Source organism: Charadrius vociferus, unplaced genomic scaffold, assembly GCF_000708025.1.
Source record: "Charadrius vociferus isolate BGI_N301 unplaced genomic scaffold, ASM70802v2 scaffold228, whole genome shotgun sequence".
NCBI classification, from domain to species: Eukaryota; Metazoa; Chordata; class Aves; order Charadriiformes; family Charadriidae; genus Charadrius; species Charadrius vociferus.
This window is the reverse complement of record NW_009649864.1, coordinates 3,276,398-3,291,092: the sequence shown is the minus strand read 5'-3', so window position 1 is coordinate 3,291,092 and position 14,695 is coordinate 3,276,398. Positions and strand designations below refer to the sequence as shown.

Sequence of the window (14,695 nt, the reverse complement as noted above, 5' to 3'; positions counted from 1 at the left end):
ACACTCCTAATGTTTCTGGAGTAAACTTAAACATACACTTGATCAATAACAATAGTTCTACAATTTCTTCAGTTCAGCAGAGCAAATGAAGGCTCTTATATTATAACCATGAATATGCACTATCTTATCAGCAGTGATCTAGCATATGCATTTAATTGGAGGAAAAATGCCTAAAACATTTTCCCACTGAAGTAGTAACCCACAGTGACAGGTAAAGTGGAGTGTGTGAAGTATTTCTTGATCCCAGATTTCTGCAATACCACCACAGAGTGCCACAAAGCTAACGGGAACAGCTGAATGTAAAGGTTGAACTTCTGAACTGCTTAAGTTCGTAAGCCAGATATTACAGTCAGCTGGCACAAATTACACAGATTTCCTTTATGAATGCTTTGAGGTTTCAGACAATAGCAAGAAGTTATTTATTCTTTCAGTTAAACAGTTATTAATTATCTAAACTGCTGGAAAGCAATGGTATCATGAGTAAAGTTTCAAACTCCACTAAGCAACATGAGAAGGAGAGTGTGGACAAACCTATCCTGTAGGTCAGTGAAGGTAAAAGGCAACAAGCAGTGCTTAAACTATGGTACAATTAGTGATTTGGAACCAATTATTCATGTCTGGAAAACCTGGTGTATAACTGGCAAACAAATTAATTTTAAAAGCCACATTTTAAAAAGTTCTTCATGAAGTATTACAAACCGTATACTAAAATTGTACATAAGGCTTAAAGTCCACCAGCTGCGTCTGCCTTTCCTTAACCCTGAATTTAAAACTGCTTGTCTGTTCTCAGACCAGTCATGAACACGGCTATTAAAAATGGAAAAATTGCAAAACATTTGAATCATTTTTAAAATGGTGTGAGTATGGTGCAGAGTGTCAATTTCTTTTATCTTCTCTTGAAACAGGAATGCAGGTTAGCATGAAGAGAAGAATGTTCTAGCAGTCAGACCATCAAAGAAATAAATCTACTTGTAATATTACTGATGAAGCTGACAAGTGGCCTGATTACCCCAGAGCCAAACCGGGAGGATATTTTAATGATCAAAACATGGTCAACAACCTTAGTCTTATGCCTAACCAAATAAAAAGAGCAGCTAACCAGCAGCACATTCTTAATTATGCCAAAACATTAGATCGATATAAACCTGAACAGAAGAGAGTTACCCACTGCATCACTTATGGATGAGCGTAATTTTTCCTTGACAGGATCCTGTTAAGAATGCATTTAACCACAATATTCCAGGCCTTGTGTATGGAACTGCCTAGGACCACGCAGTTGTGGTTACACTGCAGTACAAGAACTAGGCTAGTTAAAGCTACCGATACACCTGCACAACACTGCCAGGTCGAGTTGTCTCAGACTGACAAACTGTAAGAAGCACGTACATATATATAGTATCCTGCAAACAGTGAACATGCTGTCTCTAGCAAAAGGCTAAATGAAACATTGTTTGAAAGCCACAGCTGCTCCTGATGTTTTACAGTCCTCTGCTGTGAGGCCCATTATCGTAAGGTACTATTTAACCCAGTAAATGTAATATTCTGTATCAGTAAACCAGAAGATACTTCTGAAGGGAAATACTGGCTGTCTGCTAAGTGAGTTAATAGACAGTCTACTCAATAAAAATGTCATACCTAGTTGAGAGAGATCCAGTTTTGTCCAGTGCATCCCTGTTGGACAGCTGGATGAAAGTGTTCTGATAAATATCTGCCCAAGACTATCCAAACCCCAAATGGCATCCTGGCAGGCAGAGTAGTGCACCATTTCAGCCTCTGGTGGCAGCTGCACCGTAGAAGGACGAAATTGAGGATTCTGATCACTGACACAAAACAGATCCTTGTTGCTTTGGCACAGCCACAGAAAGCTTCCTATGGAAGGGACATTTCTGTTATTAAAATCATTCCTAATCCACTCTGAGAAAGCTTACACGTCTACTTCTGAAAAAATGATCAGTACGCTTGAAGACAAAACTAACGCTTCTTGGCTATGTTCACAGGGTAAGATTTTGGAGTTCAAATACGCATCCTAATGCCTTATTTAGGCACCTAAATACTCCTCCCTTTTTCAAATCAAGTAAGTAGTAAGTGATCTCATTGGAAGAAACATCTCATTTGAAGAAACTAATAAAAGACAGACTTAACAGTGCACTATCAGTTCACTTCCCTTTATTCTTTTCCTCTTCTTTATCCTTAATAATTGCCTTTGAAAAACAGCATTCTTTTTCAGCTCTAAATCATACATTTTTGCCATTAAAGCCAGTGTACTCAGATAACACAATTGCTAACTAATTATAACTAGCAGTTGAATTCCCTAGCGTGGTCACACTTTTACCAATAAAATGTGCAATTTTGCTGCAATAACTGCACGGACAGGGGAAGTATTTGGTTACTATAGGCATTCCAGCAAAGCAGGCTCCAAGATTTCAGATTACAAATTCTGGCAACTCATGCTGCAGCAATTTAGGAAGTTACTGCTCCTAAAGGACTACCCAGTTTCTCTGTTGGATGCCATTCCATAGGTTGGATGCCATTTCCAAAGGTGGCAAAGTGAATTATATGTTTGGGTTTTTTTCTCCAGTAGTTTTACAGATGTATTTCCACCTTACTTCATGTATTTTAGATCCCTGCATACAGAAAAGGCACCCAAAATCTGAAGTAATTCAGGATATTTAATCACTTACACCATCAATTCCACTGTATTTTAAAATGAGATATTATATGCCTGCACTGTTGATTCACTAACCTTCTTTAGATGAAGCTGTGGAAGCCAACACAAAAATCCATTTTGTGGCAGAAGCAGTACCACGAGGCACAATATTATTCCAATAAGTGCCTTGAGAGAAAGAACAGAGTAGTATTTGTACAAAACTTAATTTTCTATTAAAATATGTTATTTAAAATGTTACCATTTTAAAGAAACTCTACTGCAATCAATTATTAAATATCATCTAGACAAGATTTTCTATGTAAATCTTCCAAGAAACTGTTGGGGGGGCGAGGGTGGGGGTGAGAAACACACCTGATACATGTGTACACACACACAGAAAACCGGGCATGCAGAAAAGGAGAAGGGAGAAGATTACTGGTCTTCATCAGGAGACCAATTTGGTGACAAGGTTAAACAAACAATGTTCTAGGTCTATTCTTAGTGCTCACCTGACCAACAAAATGTGCTAAATCAAAATTCTATTTTGAGAAATATAGCAAGAAAAAAAATTAAAGCAATTCCTCTATTATCATTGTAAAACCATACCTTTACTGTTTTGCATAGTCACACCGATCACAGACCAGACTCCATTGTGCTAGATGTAACAGGTACAATACCTTAAGATTGCCTTCTCACCCCAGAGAAGAGACAAGGTACTAAAAGGAGTAACTTATGCACAGTTCCCTCATGCAGAAAGAGTTTTCCATGAAAATACTTCCCTTTAAACAGTAAAGTATTTAAGACCAAATGCTAAGGAATCATTTTAGCTAATTTTTAAACATGGAATTGTTTGTTAAAGCTTTCCTAACACACCATGCATAATTTCTGTGGTGACCAAACCGTCATTAGCTACTTTCTCCTATTTGTTTTTCTTAACTTAAAAATATTAGATGTAAAAGCACACCAACCTATTAAGCTTCCCTTTGCCACATGGAATTCATTTTTGCCTGAAGAGATCCAGACTCCACTGCCATTAACTCCAAGGAGGCTGGGTTGACACTGAAGCTGCTGTGACCAAAATGCCATTCGAAGTTTATCAGCCACCTTCTCCACAGGTGCTTGAGCTGCTGTTGCCACTGTATGAGTTGCCTGGATTATCGTCTGGAACAGGCTGCACTGGTCAAACACTACATAATCAGTGATGCTTACCTGGAAAAAAAAAAAAAAAATCTTGATAATTAGCTAAGTTTTTGGGTGAACTGCAGAATCTTTAATCACAAGTTTTTTTGTGTGTATGTGCGCTTTACGTACAGGACATCTACCAAGAGTTTAGAAACCGTCAAAGTGTAGGAAAGGAAAAATAAAACCAGTGTATTTTGAATGAGTCTTGATAATAAACCAGAACCAATATTAAACATCAGCTTACAACTCCCTCCTACCCGACAACCTATTTTGAATTCTGCATTTTAAGAAAGCTGTTTGTTTTGGGATGACTCGTCTCTCCCCCTAAAAATATACTGAACTCTGCCAACTTAAGAGGTGAATTTTCAGTTTCCCAAAGGAAAAGAGAAACTTGCATACCAGTTTAAATCACATTGCAAAAACCTTTACGTAATACTCCTTTACAACAATCTCATGGGTATTTCAATTTGTAAGGCAGGAGGAGGTCTAAATAAGCAATTGCCCAAGTTCTGTTATGGGCAACTAGGTTGGCAACACTCTGGGATACTCCTAGAAAGGAAGGAAATGCTTAAGAGCACAAAAAGAAAAGCAGTTTGGCAATAACCTCAAAGCCAAGCTATTCATAATACCCACATGCAAGAGGAGACTATATACACACATAAACTGAAATTCTTTTAACTTAAGTAGACACATAGACAAAGGAATTTTTTGTACAACTGTTTTTGTATCCCCTTCTTCCCCACACCTGTCTCTGGGGAAAATAACAAAAGCTGAGGAAAACAAAGAGTTGAAAATTCTAAATCAATACCAGGGAGTACTTGCAGGAACTTTTTTTTTTTTTTACCCACATGATCTGCACCTGAAGTAAGCAGCTCCACATGGCTCGAAGACACTTCAACTGAATGGAAAAACATGTCATAAAAGCATTTTTGCAAGGTTACTTGCTATTTATTTCATCTAGCTAAGGAAAAGGGCGGGTGCTGGAAGGCAAGAGAAGAGACTGCATTCAACAGCCAGACTTGAACACTCTGCCTCAACAGCTTCTCCTATTGCCCCTGTTAAGATACCAAGCTACATGCACCATTGAGATGACCTGGTAGAGCATTTCTTGTGTTCTTGAAAACTGCTGTGACGCTGCTCTGGATGACCACAGGATGGGGTTTCCCTTCCCCCCCCCACTTTTTTATAGCAGACATGAAGAGGGATTTCAGCCATAGCCACACTGTGGTTTTAATATATTGAATAAACAGTGCTATAATATAACAAACAATTCATTGAATTTTATCTTAGAATCTCATGGGAAAACAATGCAAATAATAAACCCAAAGTAAAAGACTAAACTGAAAGCAAAATAAAAAAATGCCTACTTGCCACCAATGGTTATCATCTCCTTGTGGTTTCTTTGAAACTATACCAGTTCTGAACCACAGGTTTCCATGGATATCCAAAGCCCATAATGTCTGCTGATCTCCAAGGGTTATGCACACTGGTTCCAAAGCTTGCATTTCACTGGAAATGCAAACAAGTAAAAAAATTAAAAACCTTACTTCAAATTTACGCTTGCGGTATTTTAAGGAAGCTGTTACAATGCTAACAGCAGTTCAAAATGATCGAACTCAGTGTGGCCAAGCTCAAAAACACATTTGATTTCAAATTTTCACAGTTGTTCAGTAATTTAAATTTTATTAGTTTGCATAAGTAAAAAACATTCAACCACAAAAAATGAGTCCTTCAAAGATCACTCGAGATTTGAAACTTGAGTACATAACAATAAAACCAAACAATAAGTATTTTGTTCAGTAAGTAAGAAATAAAGAGCTGTGTTCTTTAAGTTTTTGATAAAGCAGCTTCATAAATGTATCTCCTCCAACTTCCTTGACCTATTCTGAGAACAATACTAGCAGTTCAGGGACCATAAATAGAAAACTCAACCTAACTGTATAGCAAAGATCAAAGTTGGGTTTAGGACCGTATGTTTCGTGTATGAGCAAACGATTTTTGAGCTCAGAAAGTCAACAGGATCAGGTGATCATATCAGACATTTAAAAGGTAGCCAACAATGCTATTTCTTTCAGAGAACCTTTCTCAACAATTTAAGAACAAATACAGATTGCTTTCTGCAATTTTAATACAAAGCCTAAGAACATTGTGTACCTTAAGGCATAGGTCAAGCAGATATTTTCATTAAATAAACTAATCGAAGTACACGCAAATTTCAGATTTGAACCAAGACCCTGAATATTTCCTTAGACTTTTTAAAAGCCAAATACCAGGTTGGGAGGTAACACAAGTTAAAGCTTCACAATAGGATATTCAGTAGAAGATAAAATCATATGATGACAAGAACTGGAATTTCTTCCTATACCTGCTTCAGGCTGACATCGCAAGAGAGACTATATCCAAGATTCTCAAAGCCAGCTGTAAATGCTCAGTGCTTAACTTTATCACAAACTAGCTACCGTGAGCGTAGGCTCAACTACAAAGCTAAAAACCAATTACCCAGAATATTTATAAAAGTCTGACTGGGAAGTAGAAAAGTATTATCCAGCTGTGTAGATGACCAAGAAAACACTGAGATTTAATCTCAGAAAAAATTCAATCAAATATCTGGACATCTCATTAAAGCCATTACGGCAAAGATTAAAGAAACAGTATTTAATAAAAAAAAAGTCATATTAACAGACATTATAAAGATCTTTTAAAAATTCTTCTCACTTTCTTAAACTCATTTTAACTGCGTTACCACTTCTGTTTACGGCAATTTCTTTCATTATATAGCAGTCATTCATCAGACAGAAAAAACACCAGTTACTCTGAATATGGCTCGACAAAGACTAAAGGACATCTATAAACACACACATATCTATGTATACACACGAGTTCAGGTAACGTTTTTTCAAACATCAAGGAGTTCCAGCACTGAAAACAATTATTTGTGTCATTCTGGTTATGATGCTGTCCCACCTGACAATATCACTCTTCCATTGTTCTCCTTCAGGACAAAAGCTGCGTACTCCCTCCCGGTATAGCAGGGCTCTCTGCTCACTCAGTGCCCACACAACATTATTTCTGGATGTAACCTGCGATAGTGGATAAGGGCAGTCAACCTTTACTGCTCGGGCACAAGGACGATCCACACTCAGGCCTAGAAATCAAAAGAGGAGGACTGCTTTACAAACTTTGGCTTTCCGTAACTAAAAGAAGAGACAAAGCTACCCAACAAAAGAAAATGAGGAGGGGAATATCCCTGACATGCTAACACTTTTCATTTGATCACTATTTCCTTTATTCACAGTTCTTTCTATAAACTGCTATTTCCTCTGATATAGCTGAATATATATTTTAAGGAATAAAACACTGTGTATCCCCTTCAACATCCTGCAGAGCGCCCAAGTCCTGTCCTGTCATTTCTGTTCCTTTTCTCCCTCTAGTGTCACTATCAGGAATCTCCACTTATAAGACACGTATTAGACTTGACAGAAGCATCAAAGAAAAAGGAAGTAATGAAAGAAATTTTGCCCAAAACGTGCCAGGGAGAGAGTTAACCTGATGTGAAAAGTGGCAGCAGAACTATTACAAGAGAGCATGCCACAGCGTGTAGTACTGAAAGAAGCAGAGAGGTTCGGGGAGATTTACAAGTAGTTTGCACACGTTTATACATATAATCTAGAGGAACATGTCTTCTTCACAGTTACACTGAAGCTTGATTTACATGGCTGCATGTGAAAACACTTTGAGACAAAGCTTTGCTTAATCTTCTCATGCTGCCAAAGCAAGTATGGACTGAGTTATCTGTATGATATTCTAATACAGGAATAATACTAATTTCCAAACCTCTGAACACATAGTTTTGTTATGGAAGTTAGACAGGATCTTGAAGAAACAACTATCACTGACTGCCTCACATTAACAGGACAGATATAGTGAGAATTTATTTTTGGCATCAAAGACAAATTTAGAAACCTAGGAACAGCAGAACGTAAACTGATTTAATCAGACCAATCTCTCACAGGGAAGAAAAATGTTGATTTGAACCTCCACAGAGCCCTGTGTGATTGGCATCAAAAGTTCACTGTTTATCACTACTATCCATGCTTGTTTGCAATATGCACGTGACCTTGGGCAGGTCACTCGATTTCTCTGTAACTACTAACCTTAATTAAAAGAAAGTAATTTAAGAGTAGAGACTCTTTGAAACAGTGTTGTCTATTGAAACAGTTGTTTTCATCATAAAGAATTTCTATGTTGTGCTACAGCAACTAAATCTACAAGACAAATTAGGAGAGTACCAGAATTAAACGGGAGACAAATAAGAATTTTAATAGCCACTCTGAAATACTGTCCTGCTTTAGCATGTCTTACTGTTTTCCCCTTACCTAGTCCTCCTCTTACTTCTCCAGTAATTCCTTCATCATGTTATTTGCAATTTTTCTTTACCAACTCAGCTCTGTGCAAAATCTGCATGCCAGAGTCCTTGATATTCTTCTCTTTTAACTCTAAAACTTAGAGCTCCACCCTTCAACCTAGCTCCTTGTATGTCACCTGAAGATTCTCTTCATATTACCTTCCAAATTCATCCTCTTCTACTCACTGAACCAGATAAAACTAAGGCCATCACTTCAAAGTTGCCACTGCACTGCCCCTTTTCCTGATTCTTACCTCATTCACATCCAGTGAGAAGGCAGCTGTAAAGATTGCTGCTCTACAGCCCGTCCCATTCCTCCACTGGCTTTGCTTTTTCTATCACATAAAATACATACCATTTCCCTATAATTCCAAAGCACTTTATGATCTTCCGTCTCTGAATACCTTCCTTTCATTATCAAGTGGTAACTCACACCTTCAACAGATCTGTGCTTTTTAAAACAAACAGCTTCTACTTTCCCCTACTCTGCCCTCCGTACCTGAATTTCTTCTGAACAGCCACCCACTATCTCATTGCCTTTCAAAGTCCTTAAAACGCTGTTAAAAACCTTAAAGCAAGGGGAAAAAAAAAAAACCAAACACTCAAGGCTCAGTTGTTTCAGTGCATCATACCATTTTCAAGGCAAGGATACTCTTTCAGTATTTTCTGCAGTCCTTTTCCATTTATCTGCATCCATTCCATGTTGTTCCCATGTCATAAAAATTCTCTATACTGTATGTACTCCTCATGGCACAAAAAATAAGTGGCTAAGAACTGGCTTTTCCAGCCTCCTACACAGAATCTCACAATTATTTCCAACCATTTCTCAAGATAAAAAGGTTTCCCTATGTCCTGGCTGTGGATAAAAGTTTAAAACAAATTGTGATCATTCCATAGGCTTGAACTCCAATAATCTTAGTCCGCAAAAATTCAAAGAGCCTGCAATTAATTAATAATAAATACCTGTTTGCAGATACAGATCTCCATTTGTCCTGATAATCCAGGCAGTGTCATCACTTAAAGCTACAAACACAGCCTGGGGTAAAGCCTCATACCAGTGGCGTTTTCCTTTTATAGTTACTTTTCCACAAGCAAATGCTTTGTTAGTCTTCTGTTCAATCTTCCAGAGAAGAGCCCCTGCGTGAGGAGTTAAGAGAGAACACAGTATCACTTAGCAATTACTGCAGCAGAGACAGCTGATTTGCCCTACCTACACCTAAACTAATGTGAGGAAAAAGGCAAACCAGTGGCATTAAACAAAAATGCAAGATTTAAAAATGCTTATAATTTTTTTTTTAAAAAGCAAGACCAGAACAGTGGCCAACTTCTCTAAGAACTGCTGAAATGGATTTACCATTAGAGTACGTGGGATTTTTAAATGTTCAAATGCAAGTCACTTCAGTTACACACTGAAAACTAACAAACAAAACAAGTTCTATGTCAGGGCCACCATTAAGAGACTGAAGTTCATGGCTTGCTTCTGTACGTTTGGTACATCCACAGTACATAAAGGAAAAGGGGTTAATTGTAGTACTTTTTCCTTTTACAAATACTAGTAGCAAATCATAACTTCTGTGGACCAGTCATGAGCAACAAACACCTGAAGAGGTGTGTTGTCCCACACCTCAGTGGGCAGTGCTATTACCTGCTTGTTACACAGCACAGCAAGAGCAGACAAAACTCACAAATACAACTGCACAAATCCACCTTGAGAACTTTTTCCCTCACTCGAATTAGAAAGCATAGCTCAGAAAAAGAAAACCAAATGGAATCCCAAACTTAGCTGCTGATTGGCATCCGTGCTGGTTCCTATCAGAGCAATACATTGCCATACTAACTTCCTTTGAATAATTCCACAAAGGAGCATTTGATTCCATTTTGGCATTTGTGCTTAACATGCTCTTGTGTTAACACACCCACAGTTTCCCATGGATGCTAGAAATTTGTATGGATTCAATGAAAAACTGGGTGAGTTCCTGGAATTGAGGGATAATAAATGCAGAGAAACAACCTTTTTCCCAGGAAATCTGAGCCACCAAGAACTGCAGTCTGAAACTACCAAAGGCAAATGTCATACATGCTGGCCCGTTCCTTTCACTGTTTTGCAGGCATCTGCTTTTGGCCACTGTTAAGGACAAGATACTGAGGTGGATGAACCTATGATCTCACCTAGTACAACTACTCTTAAATTTTTTTGTCCATAACAAAGCTTAGCTACAGATCAAATAGAACATCTTTCTTCTTAAAATAGATAGCAAATCTTCCCCTACAAAGAAAAGGGAAGATTGACATGTGCTTTTAGAGATGACAGGGGAAAAAAAGTAGCGGCAAGGCAGGAGACTAAGTAAAGAAAATGGCTGAGAAACTTGCACTTTCACACCAGTCCTGGAACAATCTGGAAGGCCAAAAGTGATGCAAGTTTATAACCAAAACCCATTTAATTGTAATCAAACATAATCCTCATTCCCAACCATTCAGAACAAACTCCTGTGTAAATGCACCAAAAATTAAGGTTTTTTTCTTTAGTATATAAAAAAGTCAAATCAACAAACAAATCCATACACAAAACCAATTCTACATTTACAACAAACAGAATTTTAAATTTGGGAATCATAAGCAGTTCTGTATCAAAAGCCAAGGTTTTGTATAGACAAGGACCTCTTCATTTATCTCTGCCTACCACTGAACTGCTACTTCTGAAGTTCACTTTAATCAGGCAGCCGCATGTTGAGAACTTCCCAAAATGCAGTGTGAACCTGTTAGAAAGACAGCCACTTAAATCAGAACACGTTATGCAGAGGTAGTGAAGAGGCAGTCGTATCACCCAACAGGACTTATTTTAAAAAAGAAAAACCAAACCAACACACTACTTTTACATGAAACAAGCCCCAAACAGCGAAGTTTCTACAAGTGCTGTATTAAAAAACAAACAATAAACTGCCCAAGTGGAAATTACATATGCACTGAACTGTATCTGTAATCTCAGAAAAAATGACAAGTTTCACCTAATGAAATAATAGCCATCATTAAAAAAAATAAGAAAGCAAAGAAAATGCACGATTCTATGGAAGTTTCATATTTAGGAGGTTGCAGGGGAGCAGAAGCCAACCCACCTGAGGGGGAAACTGCCACCTGCTGGACACCGTCTTCGAACTTCTGCCACCGCAGGCCGGCGGCGGGCAAGGCGCTGCAGTACAGGCTGCCTCTGTAGTCCAGGCACCAAATATATTTTTCTGAGACAACCAGGCTCAGGATGCCGTAACCAGGGCCAGAGTATCCCATCCAGCTCTCTGCAAACTAAAAACTGGAGAGTCAGAACAGTGTCAGGTGTCTTCAAACCGCACAAGACAGCTATATAAGCACAGCAGCTCCTGTATTTCAATTTAAAAAAGCTAAACTTACAGTTCTTAAGTACCTTAATCAATTAATAAATTTGCCTTCTGTAAAATAAAACTACATCTGTCAGTGTTCTCTAAGATAGGATGTACTATGGAATAAGACGGCTAGAACAACAGTTTTAGCAAAAAAACCCAACTTCTACACTGTCATCTACCTCCAAAAAGTAAAACTCTTCTCTTTTTAATTAAAGAACACGTATTTCAAGTAAATGGCAGATGCAAAAAGGAAAACACAAAAATGTAAGATCTGCCTGTAGTTCAGGAAATTATTTATTGTCTATGAAGTGATGAGCAAAGGGACCAAGACAGCCGGAGTGCAGACAGATGAATATCCAACCCCAATACTCTCTGTACGGTACAGGAGCCATGTATTGCAGAAGTTTGGTTTTACAGACTGATATCTTAAATTTTGATAGCTTGTGTGAGGTGAACCCAAGCACTGCATACATGGCCTGTAATGTAAGCATTTATGGAGCTTTTCTAAACATTCCAGATTGTAAGAATATCATAACCTGAAACTAAGTGTCTTTGGCTGCACTTTGGGCTGCAGTTGTTACTCAATACAACACCATCAACTTACAACTCAATATTTATCAAAAAATATTTGGTTGATCTCAATACAAGGCTGTTACAGATTTAGAAAGAAACAAAGCTCCCAATCTAGAACAACTGTATTTCCTCCTTAAGACTTCGGCTAAAACTTCCAGTGATTTTACCAATTTTGCAGATTTTACAAGTAATTTTAGTACTTCTTTTCTATAGCCTATATGAGAATTACTATTTCTGGAACCCACAAATAACAATGAAGGAAAGCGGGATAACAGAAAAAGGGAAAATGTCAACATTTTAAATAGTACTAACTGCCATCTAGGGCACAAAGAAAGACTAATCCTTATACTGAGTATTTACAGGTAAAATGATCCTTAACCGAGGGCCAGCTATGTGAGATAATTAGCATTAATTCCCCATTAAGTCAGCTGAAGTTGGAAACGGCACCATGCAGAATTTGGGCTACTGGAGATCCAAACAAGAAGCAGCCTTTGAGCATGACTTGGTTTTACTGTTTACTCTTTAATGGATGGGCTTATAACAGCATTTTTGTTGAACTGTGAATAATACAGCCAGTGCAGCGTCTTCACGTTGTAAGCAAACATCAACCATTCTGAAGCCTGATACATCACATTGCAGAAGAGTTGCAACACATGCTGCTGTTTGGCTTTATGCTTTACTTGTTTACTCGAATCAAGTAAGGAAAAAATTGCTGTCCTAAAGAAGTAAAGCATAGTAATTACATGAATGTTTCTTTTGCAATGCCGCAGTTACATATTTTAACTAAACTGAAAACATATACCTGATCAGACTTTGACAGAACCATTTCATCTAGGCTTATCTTGGCCACATCCTGGGAACCAGGCCCAGCACCAACTTCAGGCATGCTAGTCTCCGAGGATGAATACGGTAATCCATGTCCATAAATATCCTCTTCATCACTTGAGGCAGATTTCTCAGTCTTACTTTCGTGAGTGTCTGTTACCCATTCAGCAGTGCTAGTACTAGATTTAGCTTTGATTGCACTTTCAAAATTCCATCCAGAAATGGAAGTGTTATCTGAATAAACATCGTTGGAAACATCAGAGTGGAGCACAGAAGGATCGGACAGAGCACTGTGTATTAGAGAGAGTTGCTGTTGATCTTCCCTACCAGTTTCATCACTTTCCTTTGGTGTCAGTGACACCTGAACACCAAGTACGCTGTCACATTCCAGTAACATTTGGTCTGTAAGGTCTGGCTCTTCAAAAGATTTTTCAGTATCCTGCAGCTTCATTTTATCTAATTTTTCATCTATTTTACACAATGTAGGAAAATCCTGCTCCTCCTCTTGGCTCAGCTTTCCAAGGCAGCATTCATTGCTTGCAGAAACCACACCACCATTATATTCACCATCAACACTGCTTGTCAAGTCTTCCGTGAGGATTACAGGAGAGACAGATGTCAAAGTATCTGTAACAGTTGAAGTACCCATGCCACTGTCACTGTGCGGAAGTTTCTGTAAATCAACCATATCTCCATTTTCTTCATTAATTAGCACCGTTGCAGACTCAGGAGATTGTAGGACACTGAATGTTTCTGAACCATTATCTTCTTGCAAGATCGTATGGGATTCCACACTGAACATGCTTTCCTGATCTGGAGATCCAGTGCTCAAATGATCAATGCTACCACTCATTAGGCTGGATGTCATGGAAAAGGAGTCTGCATTCAGTGAATGTGGACTATCACCAGAAAGCTGACGCTCATAAACTGGTGTACCTTCTAGAGAGCTGTGGTTTTTTCTGGTCCCTCCTTCTGTTCTCATAAAACAAAACAAAACAAAAAAAAAAAAGGTGTGTGCAATATTAACAACATCTACTATATTTCAATGCAAAGTAAGAAATTAAAATATTTTTATCATTGGGGGAACAACAGAGTTAAACCTAAATTTCAACATACCATTTTTTTCAACTTCAACACTAAATGATGCATATAAAGCCAAAAAAGTCTCAATAGCAAAACATTTTAAAGTTGTAACACCAATATACTAAACAGTTAAAATAATCAAGTACTTGTGCTATTTTAACAAACTAAAAAGCATGGCTAAGAAAGACACTGTCAAATATTCTAAATAGGATGAATAGATATTGCACAATTCCAACATAGAACTGGATGCAGAGAGCACTAGTTACCATTAACCCATACATTAGAACCTTAAGCATGTTTACATAAAGCAAAACAAAGTTAAAAGAATAAAACAAATAGATCTAAAAATACTAAATCAATTTATCACTTTCAAAACAGGCTTTCATCTTAAGCATAAGTGGCCCATCACAACCACTCAAATATCTCAAAAGCATGACAATACAATATAAACAAAGCATGTCAAACACACACACTCTCTTCTGTGAAACATCAAAAGTAACATGTTCTGATAATGAGCAGTGGCAGGGAAAGTTCTGCTAGACTTACCTTGTTTCTTCTTTTTTTTCTTTTTCACTTTAATTGGTTTTACAATGAGCTCTTGATCAA

General features: G+C 37.8%; 1 protein-coding gene across 1 annotated transcript in view; it reads right to left on the bottom strand.

Annotated features, from left to right (window-relative positions):
- Window positions 1-14,695, bottom strand: part of TECPR2 (tectonin beta-propeller repeat containing 2) — a 38,909-nt gene that overhangs the window by 17,658 nt on the left and 6,556 nt on the right. The window contains 9 exon segments of the mRNA XM_009891051.1: window positions 1,636-1,869; window positions 2,744-2,833; window positions 3,616-3,856; window positions 5,197-5,338; window positions 6,794-6,974; window positions 9,198-9,371; window positions 11,348-11,531; window positions 12,984-13,978; window positions 14,636-14,695. The exon segment at window positions 14,636-14,695 is cut by the window's right edge and continues 14 nt beyond it. Of these exon segments, the coding sequence (XP_009889353.1) occupies window positions 1,636-1,869; window positions 2,744-2,833; window positions 3,616-3,856; window positions 5,197-5,338; window positions 6,794-6,974; window positions 9,198-9,371; window positions 11,348-11,531; window positions 12,984-13,978; window positions 14,636-14,695 (2,301 nt within the window).